This window comes from Mustela lutreola, chromosome 8, assembly GCF_030435805.1.
Source record: "Mustela lutreola isolate mMusLut2 chromosome 8, mMusLut2.pri, whole genome shotgun sequence".
Taxonomy (NCBI): domain Eukaryota; kingdom Metazoa; phylum Chordata; class Mammalia; order Carnivora; family Mustelidae; genus Mustela; species Mustela lutreola.
Genome location: NC_081297.1, coordinates 43,033,280 through 43,046,244, shown reverse-complemented (window position 1 = coordinate 43,046,244; position 12,965 = coordinate 43,033,280). Strand labels below are relative to the sequence as shown.

Sequence of the window (12,965 nt, the reverse complement as noted above, 5' to 3'; positions counted from 1 at the left end):
GCCTTTTTTCTATGCATCTGCATCTCTGGTGTCTTCCTCTTTTTATAAGAATACCAGTCATATTTGATAAGGGCCCCGCCATTATGAATTTAATTACCTCATTAATAGCCCTGTCATCAAATTTAGTACTCAACATTCTAAAGTACTTGGAGTTAGGGCTTTAACATGAATTTTGGGAGATAGAGTTCAGTCCATGACACCAAAGGATTTCTTTCTTTCTTTTTTTTTTCTCTCAAGATTTTATTTTATTTATTTGACAGACAGAGATCACAAGTAGGCAGAGAGGTAGGCAGAGAGAAAGGAGGAAGCAGGCTCCCTCCCGAGCAGAGACCCCGATGTGGGGGCTCGATTCCAGGACCCCGAGATCATGACCCGAGCTGAAGGCAGAGGCTTTAGCTCACTGATTGATTGATTGATTGATTGATTTCTTTCTTTCTAAGATTTAAAAAATTAATTTGAGAAGGTATGTGCACATGATGGGGGTGGTGGTTGGGGACAGAGGGAGAGGGAGAAGCAGATTTCCACTGAGTGGGGAGACTGAAGCGGGGCTCAGTCCTAGGATCCCAAGATCATGGCCTGAGCTGAAAGCAGATACTTAACCTACTCCGTCACTCAGGTGATCCAGTACCAAGAAATTTCTAATGGAAGCTTCATTTAATCATCAGGTAAAATTTGAGGATGTACTACATGACAGGCACTGTTAGAGATATGTGTGGTGAACAGGACAGATGAGGTTTGTATTTTTAGAACTGATGGTGTAGTTGGGGAAGATAGATAATAAAAAAGGAAACAAGTAAAAATATTTGATTTCAGGGTGGCTTAAATGGTTAAGCATCTGCCTTCAGCTCAGGGGTCCTGGGATTGAGCCCCACATTGGGCTCCTTGCTTGGTGGGGAGCCTGTTTCTCCCTCTCCCTCTACTATTCCCCCTGCTTGTGCTCTCTCACTCTCTGTCAAATAAATAAAATAAAATGATTTCAGAGAGTGGTAAGGGCTATGAAGGAAATTAAACAGTGTAAAGTACTATCAGTGACTGTTTTGGAGGGTGGGGTAATGCTGTGTTAGTTAAGGATGGTCGTGTAAATGTTTTTGGAAAAGGTGACTTTAGGGACCAGGTCTTTTTCCAGGTCTTGATGACTATCAGGATTGGTATAGACAAGGATCAGAAGAATAACTGAACAGGTTAGGGAGCTTTATGAGTTAAATTGCAAAGGTTGATAAGGACCAAATCATGAAGGGCCTTGTGGAGATATGGAAAAGATTTTGGTTTTCTTTTGCACAAGGAATAAAATATACTGGAGGTATTTTAGCGGGGGGTAATTGGTATGATTTTACTGTTTGAAAGAACGCTTTGTATAGACTGTAGGTTTGAAAATAGAAACAAGGAGACCCATTAGGGGATTACCAAAGGTATTCTTGGTTAGAGATACTGATAATCTGGCCTAAGAAGTGATAGAGAAAAGGAAAAGAAAAGAATTTGAGAGGTATTTTGGAGGTAAAATCTGTAGCATTTGCTAATGGGTTGGATATAGGAATTTGGGATAAGGGAGAAATATCTTTAGCAATAATGTGTAATACTGTCCACTAAGGCTAGTAAATCTATGTATTTAGCAAATTGATTGCTGTATCAGCAAGTTGGAGAATATAACTTGGAAAGTTAAAGCCTTCAGTCATTAAGTAGGAAAACATAAGGCAAATATACAGTGGTTTGGTTTAATTCAGTGTCCCAGCTGACAGGCTTACAACTATTTGAAAATAGGGAATGTAGGAAATTCATAGGGAATTCATAGTTTGACAGAAAGTGTGCCTTTGGGACAAATAACTTGTCTGGAACTAAAAAGCCCTGGACACTCTTACAAAAAAATAAATGTCAGGTTTGATGAAATGACTATGAATGCCATTAAATGATTTTCTTTAGAGCTAAAGTTCTTTATTGCAAGGTAAATGTTTTTAAAGTGGAGCAGCCCTTAGGTGAAAGTTGGTATGATAATGTTAATGATAGGTAAAGATGAACTAGGTTAAGACGGTCTTTTTGGCAATTTAAACATTCTCTACCAAGAATTTGAACTCAGTGGGGGAGTCAGAGTTGTAAGATCTGGATCTGATGTTTTTTTTTTTCCCAAAGACTTTATTTATTTGACAGAGAGATCGATCACAGGTACACAGAGAGGCAGGCAGAGAGAGAGGGGGAAGCTGGCTCCCTCCTGAGCAGGGAGTGCAGTGAGGGGCTCCATCCCAGGACCGTGAGATCATGACCTGAGCTGAAGGCAGAGGCTCAACCCTCTGAGCCACCCAGGTTCCCCTGGATCTGATTTTTGCTTTATATTATTGTGGTTAGATCTCAACCTCTGAGGCTCAGGTCCTCTGTCCATAAGACAGGTATCTAAGACATTCAGGGACATAGTAATTCAGAAATCTGAAAAATAGAATGTACAAAAGTAAGGCTAATATAATAATAGCAACCTTCTTTATTTCAAGATGACCAAGTTTTGTTTTCCTTTCCTTGTGAAGAGTTAGAAATTAAAGGACTTAGTAGTGTTACTTTTTTACTTAGGGAGAATATAGCAATTCTAAAGGCATTTGCAAAGGACAGCTCTTTGAGAATCACTTAAAAAACTTGCTTGTGGAAAAATTTTATTTTATTTTATTTATTTATTTTTTTAAAAAGATTTTTATTTATTTATTTGACAGATCACAAGTAGGCAGAGAGGCAGGCAGAGAGAGAGGAGGAAGCAGGCTCCCCGCTGAGCAAAGAGCCCGATGCGGGGCTCCATCCCAGGATCCTGAGATCATGACCTGAGCCGAAGGCAGAGGCTTTAACCCACTGAGTCACCCAGGTGCCCTGAGATTTTATTTTATTTTTTTTAAAGGTTTTATGTATATATTTGAGAGAGAGATAGCAAGAGAGAGTACAAGCAAAGTGGAGGGGTTGCTGGGAGAGGGAGAAGTAGTCTCCTTGCTGAGCAGGGAGCCTGACACAGAACTTGATCATGATCCTGATCATGACCCGAGCTGAAGGCAGAGGCTTAACCAACTGAGCTACCCAGGTGTCCCAGAAAGAGATTATATTATGACAGACCAAAGTTTGTCACATGGCATTAGCAAACAGTAGCTTATATTCTGTGAGACCTGTAACTCAGCTATCCACATACTGTTGATAATGAGTTATTTGGAAATGTTAAAACTAAAAATCATTTTTGGTGATTTGTCTCTATAAAGGTCTGGCTTAAGTGAGCTGTATGTGATAAACAGGCTATACTGTATATAAGAATTATATGTATAAAATAATTTAACTCCTTTATTACATTAAAAATGTGACTTTGGAGTTGTCATTTTATGATGAGTTTTTTAATTCTGTCATTGTGTATGTATGAGGGATGAGACCACTACTCATGTAAAATCAATGTAAAAAAATGTAAAAATGTAAAATACTACATCAACAGAATGAAGGAATAAAACATGCACATCACAAATAATGCAGAAAAAGCATCTGACAAAATTCAGTGCCTTCTCATGATAAAAGCACTTGGTAAAATAGGAACAGAAGGAAACCTTCATAGAAGTCATATGGAAAAAAAACCCCACAGCAAACATCGTACTCAATAGTAAAGACTGAAAACTCTTCCTCTAAGATCAGAATTTTGTACTTTGTATATCTGTTCTAAGATAAATTTAATAAATTTGAAGATTAACAAATAATGAAATTAATCCCAAGCTCTGAATATAGTGTTTTATTACCAAAAGCATTAAGTATAAGCACCTTTTAAAAATTTCCAAGGATTTGGAACATAACAAGAAATTACGTATTCCTTTCTGCATTTCAATACAGTGTCCTTTATCTTTTATTTATTTATTTATTTTTAATTTTCCTTATTTGTTCATGAGAAACAGAGGGAGAAGTAGAGGCAGATGGAGAGAAGCAAGCTCCCCTGGAAGCAAGGAGCCGGATGCGGGACTGGATTCCAGGACCACGGGATCATATCTGAGCTGAAGGCAGATGTTCACTTGACTAAGCCACCCAGGCGCCCCATCCTTCTTCATCTCTTAAAATCTTTTTTTGATGTGAAGTTTGTTCTGTCTATTATCAGTACAGCCATTCCTGCACTCTATTGGTTGGTATTTGTGTGAAATATCTTTTCCTATCCTTTCACTTTCAGCCTGTGCTATTTTCTGTATACCCAGTAGCTTTTTTTGTTCCTTCCTGCATTCCTGTTTGTTGATTAACAACAACAAAAACATTCAGTGATTTGCAGTGCATTGTTTAAATTTCTTAGTGTTGGGGATGCCTGCATGGTTTAGTCAGTTAGGTGGCTACCTTCTGCTCAGGTCATGACCCCAGGGTCCTGGGATCAAGTTCTGCATTGGGCTTCTTGCTCAGTGGGGAGTCGTTTCTCCCTCTGCCTGCAGCTTTACCTGCTTGTACTCCTCTCTCTGACAAATAAGTAAATAAAACCTTAAAAAAAAAAAGTTACAGTAGTACTAGCTGTTAAACTAACCATAGTTTTTTCCTTTAAATGTATTAGTTTCTTGGGACATGGGTGGCTCAGTCAGTTGGGCATCTGGCTCTTGATTTTGGCTCAGGTCCTGATCCTTGGGGTCCAGGGATTGAGCCCTGCCCTGGATTCTGTGCTCAGTGGGGAGTCTCCTTGTGGATTCTCTCCCTCTCTCTCTGTCCCTCGCACTCAAAAGCACGTGTGCTCACTCGCTCGCTCGCTCTCTCAAATCAATCTTAAACGAATGTATTAGTCTCTTAAATCACATAGAAAATGAATACAGTTACAAACCATTTATAATTTATAATTTTTTATTTCTCTGTATAGTTTTAGAGTATTGTCTAGTTCCTTTTCATTTCACCTTGTAGAATTCCCTTGAGCATTTCTTGCAGGGCAGGTCTAGTGATCACAGACCACTTGAGCTTTGTTTATAAATGTCTTATTTCTCCCTCACTTCTGGAGGGTAGTTTTGCTGGATGTAGGATTATAAGCTGACAGTTTTTAAGAGGAGGTAATTAAGGGGACATGACCAGTGGCTGACCTGTATGCTGAACCTGGGCATTTGGAGGTTTCTCACCCCCTCTATGTTCTTACACTTTTCATGGTTTCTGGAAGACCTTTGAGGGTCTCTTCATTTTACTGCTGCTTTTCTTTCTATCTTTTGGTTTGCATAAGGTCTTATTTATATCCAAGTTTGCTTATTTTTTGTTCTGCAATTCTGTTATGCCCATCTAATGACTTTTTAAGTTTGTTATTATACTTTTTTTTTTTTTAAGATTTTATTTACTTATATGACAGAGAGAGAGATCACAAGTAGGCAGAAAGAGAGGGAGCCTGCTTCAGGCTCCCTGCTGAAGAGAGAGCCTGATGTGGGGCTCGATCCCAGGACCCTGAGATCATGACCTGAGCCAGAGGCAGAGGCTTAACCCACTGAGCCACCCAGGTGCCCAACTATAGTTAATATCTGTACATTATATCCCCAGGATTGTACCTTTTGATCACCTTTGTTACCTATTTTTTTCTCTTTCTTCCCCATTAGTGGATATTCTGTCCTGTTTCTTTGCATGCCTCCTAACTTTTTATTGGATACTGGACCTTTTAGATAATGTAGCAACTCTAGGTACTGGACCCCCTCTTCCAGTGTTTGTTCTTTGCTTGTTAACTTGCTGTGTTAACGGATCGGTGACAGATTGTTTTGGTTCGTGTCTTTCCCCGTTAGTGTTCAGCTTCTGATATTGTTTCTCAGGGAGGTATAATTTTGGATATGCGCACAGTTATCTAAGGTGATAATCTAACGTGATAAGGGTTGGGTTCTCTTTTTTCTTTGTCCCTGAACACACTCAGCTGTTAAAAACTTCATTAATTGCCAGCTAATTGCCCTAATGATTTTAAGAGTGCCCTGGACTATAATGGTTCTGCAGACTAATCCCATCAAATTCCAGCTTCTTTGAAGGAATGGTTTCTGGGTTTTAGTGTTTAATTTTTGTTAGACACCAGGAGAACTCCTACCAGTTATCTTATTCCCTCATTGTCTTTTGCAAACTAACCTGCCTAGAGCTTGGTTTTTTCTTTTCCTATTTTTGGAGGCAGGGGGCGCGCAGAGGGAGAGAAGAGAGAGAATTATCTTAAGCAGGCTCCATGCCCAGTGCGAAGTCTGTGGTGGAGCTGAATCTCACAACCCTAAGATCATTCCCTGCACTGAAATGAGGAATTCTATGCTTAGGACACCTGTGTGGGTCAGTCAGTTAAGCATCTGCCTTCAGCTCGGGTCATGATCCCAGGGTCCTGAGATCCCAGGGTCCTGAGATCTGAGTCCCATACTGGGCATATTTGCATATCTTGCTCAGCAGGGAGCCTGTGCCGCTCCCCTGCTGTGTGCCCCCCTTCTGACAAATAAAATCATTAAAAAAAAAAAAAGTTGATGCTTGACTGACAGAGCCACCCAGGTACCCCTGGTTTAGTCTATATCTTGATTCTGCTCCAATATTTCCACTGTTTTTAGAATGCCTTTAGACTTCTTCACCCTGCCTTACAAATAAAGTTAAGCCTTTTGGGAAGAGATTAGGCATACCTGCCCACCCGCTTCCTGCTGCTTTCCCCCAGTCAAAATCTCTAAAGGGGCTCTGGAGATAAGGGGATGGGACAGTGACAAGTTCCTTTCTGAGTAATAGCTGCACTCTGAGATGGGTGCTTGGTGGGCCAGTGGGCATTGGTCTTGGGTCCTCTCAGCTTGCTTCTCCTGGTGTAGGACCTCCACCGCATGAGCTGGGTCAGGAATGATCAGTGCCCTGCTATTGTCAGCATAACATGGTCAAGTAGCAGTTGCCTCAATTCTGTAAGTAGGGCTAGTAGGAGGAAGAGCACCCCTTCTTGTAAACTGTTTATCTGGGATTAGCCTTGGCAATAGGTACCAGAGGCAAAATGAGAAACACTGATGTCCTCCTGTTCCTTCCGACCTCATCTGGGTGCTGGAGGCCAAGGGGCCCTTTGTTTTTGACTGCAGGAGTCTGGAGTAGATTGTTTGTTCCTCTGAGTTGGGAGAGGGGAGGAGGAGAGGCATATTGGTTCAGAGACCATTGACTTTTTGCTTCTCTTACTGAATTTTCATAGGTAATCTTGAATGTTTCTTTATTTGCTGTTTACCTTTAGGTAAACTTTAGGACTGTTTCCAGAGGTTTTTAATGTTTTGTTTTAGTTTTTATCATTTTCATTGGGGAGCATGTTAGCAGAGCTGCTCACACTGTCATGCCAGAAGTCATTCTCTTGTTCTTACTGTTTTTTGTTTTAACCATTCTGATTAAGCTTGTGGCGACAGCTCATTTTGGTTTTAATTTGCATTTTCCTGATGGCTAATGACTTTGAACATCTTTTCTTGTGATTATTTGCCATTGGTATATCCTCTGGCCTGTTCCTGTCATTTGTCCATTTTCTAGTTGGTTGGAGTGTTTTATGTGCTGTTGAATTTTTGAGTTCTTTATATAGTTTAGATAATAGTTGTTGGATATGTGATTTACAAATATTTTCTCTCTGTTCAACTTCTTAGAGGGCTTCACAGAAAAGTTAATTTTGATGCAGTCCAATTTATTTTTTTTTCTATTATGGATCTTTTGGTAGCTCTAGATTATGAAGGTTTTCTCCTGTGTTTTTTTTAAAATAAAATATGCTTCTGCATTTTATATTTAAGGCCAATATCGGGGAACCTGGGTGGCTCAGTTGGTTAAGCCTCTGCCTTCAGCTCAGTTCATGATCTCCAGATCCTGGAATCAGGCCCTATGTCAGGCTCCCAGCTCAGTGGGGTGTCTGCTTCTCCCTCTCCCCCTCCCTGCTTGTGCTCTCTCTCTGTCTTTGTATCTCTCTCAAATGAATAAATAAAATCTTTAAAAAAAGAAAAAAAGGCCATTATCCATATTTTGAGCTAACTTTTGTATAACGTGAGGTTTAGGTTGAAGGCCTCTCTTTTTTCTTTTTCTTTTTCTTTTTCTTTTTTTTTTTGTGGGGGTGGGGGTGGCTCTCAATATTTGTTGATAAGGCTGTCCTTCCATTAAATTGCTTTTGCAGGGATGCCGGGTGGCTCAATCAGTTAAACATCTGCCTTCAGCTCAGGTCATGATCCCGGGGTCCTAGGATCGAGTCCCACACCGGGCTCCTTCCTCAGTGTGGAGCCTACTTCTCCCTCTGCCTGCTGCTCCTCCTGCCTGTGTGTGTTCACGCTCTGTTTCTCTGACAAATAAATAACCATTATAAAAAAATAAATAAATTGCTTTTGCATATCTTTAAAATAAGAGGCGTATTTGTGTGTCTACATTTTGGGTCTCTTATTTTGTTCCATCAGTCTTTTCCTCTGCCATTATCACACTGTCTTGACTGCTGTAGCTGTATAATAAGCGTTCATTTTAGATAGAGGGATTTTTCTCACTTTATTGTTTTTCAAGGTTATTTTTGGTAGACCCTGTGCCTTCCATATAGATTTGAGAGTAAGCTTGCCATTATCTTGTTTTGATAGCAGTTGCATTTAAGCCTATAGAAAATTTGGGGAGAATTGATATCTTTATTAAGTCTTCCAGTCTATGAATATGGTATGTTGCTGTTTTTGTTCATCGACGTTTTATAATTTTTGGCAAACAGATCTTGTACATACTTTGTTAAGTGTATACTTAAGTATTTAATTTTGTTGGGAGTAATTTTAAATGGTTATTTTTCTAAGTCTCTGTTTCCACATACATATTTTTAGTACATAAAAAAGTGATTGATACTTGAATGTTGATATTCTGTAAGCATTGCAGAACTCACTTTATTAGTCCCAGTTTTTGTAGATCTTCATTAGCATTTTAAGGTTTGCTTGAAGCATTTTACCCTTTTACCCTATTGTGGTGTATTAATTTTTCCTGTAGTAATCAAATATAATGGGATGCAGGCTGTTATCCATTGATAAATTTTTTCATGATTTTTTCCTAGTTGATTCTCTTAGGTTTTTAGCTAAGGCATCATATAATCTGTACGTAGTTAAGAGTTTTTTAATCCTCATTTTCACCTTTTATATAATTATCTGAAACCGCCAGGACAGAGTTAAATAATTGTGGTGAGGAAGGACGCCTTTACCTTAACTGTAATTTTACCTTAGACCTTAGTATCAGTGCTTTTGATTTCAAAACATTGCATCCAGGAGCAATTCATTTTATCTATAGTAGAATGCAAATTAACTAAAATATATAGTATATTACAATTGTTGAGTGTTTTAGGATTGGGAGGCTTTTGTTAAATCTTGAGCAACCTGAAGGCTGACATAATGCTTTCTTCTTCAATAATCTTACTGTTGAAACTAAAACTTTGTGGTAGGTTTTCTTGCTTTGTATATACAAAGTAGTGAATAGAACTAAAATTTTTTGATTGAAGATTTTACAGTGCCTTATTTTGTAAATTTTACTTGTAAATTTAGAAAGCATTACTGATAGGAATGTATATTGATCTCTCAGGCCTTTCCTGGAAATTGATTTTCTTCTTTTTATTTTAAGATGAATCCTTTACAAATTCTTTCAGAAAACTTATTTCTTGTTATTTGCTTGCTTTTTCTGAGTTGCGGATTACAAAACAATTCTCCATTAGTATTCTCATAAATGAACAACACTCCTCCATATAAAGCTCCTGCTTATGAGAAGTTTGGTGTGGTTGTATTTCAAGGCTGCTTTGCAGAAAGCTTTATTTTACAGGCTACAGTTTGAGAATAAAAATTCTGATTCTGTTGTTTACTTGCCACATAAGCCAAATGACTTTAGGGTTCAGATTTTTATCTCTTTTCCCCTAGTCTTAATCTTTTGGGTAGTAGAAAAAACGTGAACGTTATGAGGGCCAGAAAGACATGGGTGTAAATTCCAGCAGCTCCTCTTTATTTTTATTGACTAATGGCCTTGAATAAATTAATCTGCCAAATTTTAGTTTCCTCATTTATAAAATGGGGGATAAAACACCTCAGGGCGGTGGCTGTATATTAGGATTATGTGAGATACTCCATGTAAATTCTCTGGTATAGAATTTAATATTTTGCAGTTGTTGATCCACAGTAAATGTTAGCTTCCTTTCCTCTGAAGCATAATGATATGGTATGAAATAGTTTTGTGAGCTGTATATAAATAAATGTAAGTTATTAGCATTGCTTTCTCTTTTAGAATTGGGCATTAATAGCATAGTTTATAATCTCAGTATTATTAATATGCTTGCTGAGGCCATTATGTGATAGGCACATGCTAAGGTTTAGAGATCCTTAAAGATTTGTATTTGTGTTTGTGTTTTTTCTTGCTCCAGAAACTTTGAAAGCCCTTGGAGAAGTTCTGCAGCAAATTCAAATGATTGTATGAAACTAACAGTTGTCTGATTTTTAGTCTAATTTGAATTCTAGGGCTGATTCTTAGTGTGTGTGTGTGTGTGTGTGTGTGTGTACACACATACATACATACACCAAATACCCATTTTACCCTCATTTTATGCTATCCAAGCCCTCCCACTTTGCCTTACTCCTCCTTTCCTCCAGGAAGAACTTTGAATCTCATGGACTTTTATGCATAACACATACCCTGGCTGCTTCTGTTTATGTTTCTAGTTGGGTTGGCTGTGATAATGACCTTATTAGTATATGTGACTACATGTCTAAGTTAAGCTTTTGTACTGTGACTTTAAGAGGTAGAGGGCCAAGGACCTGAAATAATTGAACTCCAGGGACTTACTACAGCCTAATTTAGAGATAGAGTGATGATTTCTGAGAGTTTTTACCACTCAAGAACATTTAAATGTTATCTGTCAAATAATCATTAAACATTTAGTGATAGCACTTTCTGGGAACTTAAGGAGTGTAAAAGAAGTATGCTTCTTCAGTCCTGGGTTTCTGGCCTTCCAGGTTAGTCTAGTTAGAATTCAAAACAACTCAAATATTGAAATGTCAGACAGTTAAGGAACTTGAATGCAAAACATTACCAATAATATGTGCTATGAAAGTCAGAGACTTTGTCCTGTTTATTTCCTCCAAAGTATGGTGAATTTTGTTTTCCTCACCTGAAAAGTAGATAATTCAAATATACCCTTTGAGGTCATTGTGATGTTTAAATGAGACTGGGTATGTAAGACCCAGCTATTATGCATAGAATCCACATATTCTTTCTGCAGTTTGGCCTGGTTTTTAGTTGAAAAAGTGATATAAATTGGTATATTTGAAGTAGTAATGGCATATTGTAAAATGATATATTGTAAAAAAAAAAAAAATGCAGGCAGAACAAAATGAAAAGTTTTGTCACTTCAGACCTTAGAAGTGAGAACTTTGGTACCAAGAGCACAGTTTTGTATACTTTCTGGTAATTATTCTGTGTATGTATACAGTTATACTTTTACAACTTTTGGGAACAGTGTACATGTTGTCTTGTATCCTGATTTTTTAAAAAATTGATTTTGGCCATCTTTCCTGTTAGCAAATATAGATATTTTATACCTTGTTTTATTTTTTAAAAGATTTTATTGTTTTATTTGACAGAAGGAGAGACAGTGAGAGAGGGAACACAAGCTGGGGGGTAGTAGGAGAGGGAGAAGCAGTCTTCTTCCTGAGTAGGGAGCCTGATGCGGGGCTGGATCCCATGATCCTGGGGTCATGACCTGAGCCAAAGACAGAGGCTTAATTGACCGAGCCACCCAGGTGCCCTATGAGTTCACCACTCACCTGAGCCGGAGGAGGGGCAAAGGAGAGGGAGTAGTAGCAGGCTCCCTGCTAAGCTGGGAGTCCCAGGACTCTGGGATCATGACTTGAGCTGAAGGCAGATGCTTAACCGACTGAGCCACCCAGGCTCCCTGTTGCATTATTTTTTAATGATTGCTGGGTATTCTGTTGTTTGAGTGTATTATAATCTAACCTCTGTCTTCCCCCAGCACTCATTTAATGTGTTTATTTAAAATATATTAATTTAAAACTTTCTTCTCCTTAGGGTCAACTCACTATCCAGAAAGTCCATACTCCCAGAAGGGACAGAAAGAAAGACCTCTTTGTAAGAAAGGCTTGGGTAGCCCATGAACCAGACAGCAGAAAACCGATTGGGGTGCAGCAGGACTCCAGAGCCAGATATAAGGCTCAGAAAAGGACACCAACTGGATGGTACAAGGAGAGGTGATAATGACAGCCACCAAGGAAGTTTGGAACCTGTTTTAGAAGCATCTCTTCTTTCTTCTTATCATAAAGTAAGTTAAAGGGAAGGATGATAAATAAAACAGCATTTATGGGAATGTGTTTGGAGGAAAGATACTTAGGAAAAGAAAAACTATGGGGACATTGCTGGAGAGAGGATGGGGTTTCGAAAAGGAATATTGAGCACATTTGTAAGTTTTTGTTCAGGATAAATTAGAGTCTGATTTTAAAATTAACTAGATATTATTTGATGTTATAGTTAATCCTTTTCTGCTGACCCTAAAATTATACTTAATCTGCTTTATCTTGTTTGAGAAGGGAAATGGGTTTTTGTAGTTACTATTTAATCTTTATAATTCAGCCATGTTTTAGTTATGATATTATCTTTTGTATTTTTGGAGAAATTCTAACTCTGTGCTGGAACTACTTCTCCAGATATAGTTTATCTCTAGTGTCTACCTTGGGAGTCATTAGAATTCTGGGAACAGAAGGCAGATTTTAATCTTTCCTTTTACTTCCCAGAGAAAAGAGCAGCCTTTAAATTATTTAAGTAACTATGTCTAGAAAGCAAAGATATAAGTACCTGTGAATAGCATCAGAAAGTCACTGTTTTATACATTTTGTTATGTGCTTTGTATCCTTGGAATGCCATAGCATGTGTTCACTGTTGTGGCTCTAGTACAGTGTTTCCCAAACTGTAGTTTTCCATTAGTGGTTGTGAAATTGATTTTGGTACTATAAGTAGTATTTAAAAAATTAAACAGCAAGAGAACAAAGAGGTGCATGTATATAGCAATATACATTTATACTGTATTA

At 38.3% G+C, this 12,965-nt stretch overlaps 1 protein-coding gene across 5 annotated transcripts in view; it reads left to right on the top strand.

Moving 5' to 3' along the window:
- Positions 1-12,965, top strand: part of ADIPOR2 (adiponectin receptor 2) — a 101,595-nt gene that overhangs the window by 42,246 nt on the left and 46,384 nt on the right. For 4 of the 5 annotated variants that reach the window (XM_059184408.1, XM_059184404.1, XM_059184407.1 and 1 more), the window contains exon 2: positions 11,953-12,202. In XM_059184408.1, coding sequence (XP_059040391.1) covers positions 12,035-12,202 — 168 coding nt within the window. In that variant the 5' untranslated portion in view covers positions 11,953-12,034. Of the gene's footprint in view, positions 1-2,690; positions 2,837-11,952; positions 12,203-12,965 lie in introns of all 5 variants that reach the window. The other variant, XM_059184405.1, reaches the window with a different exon arrangement.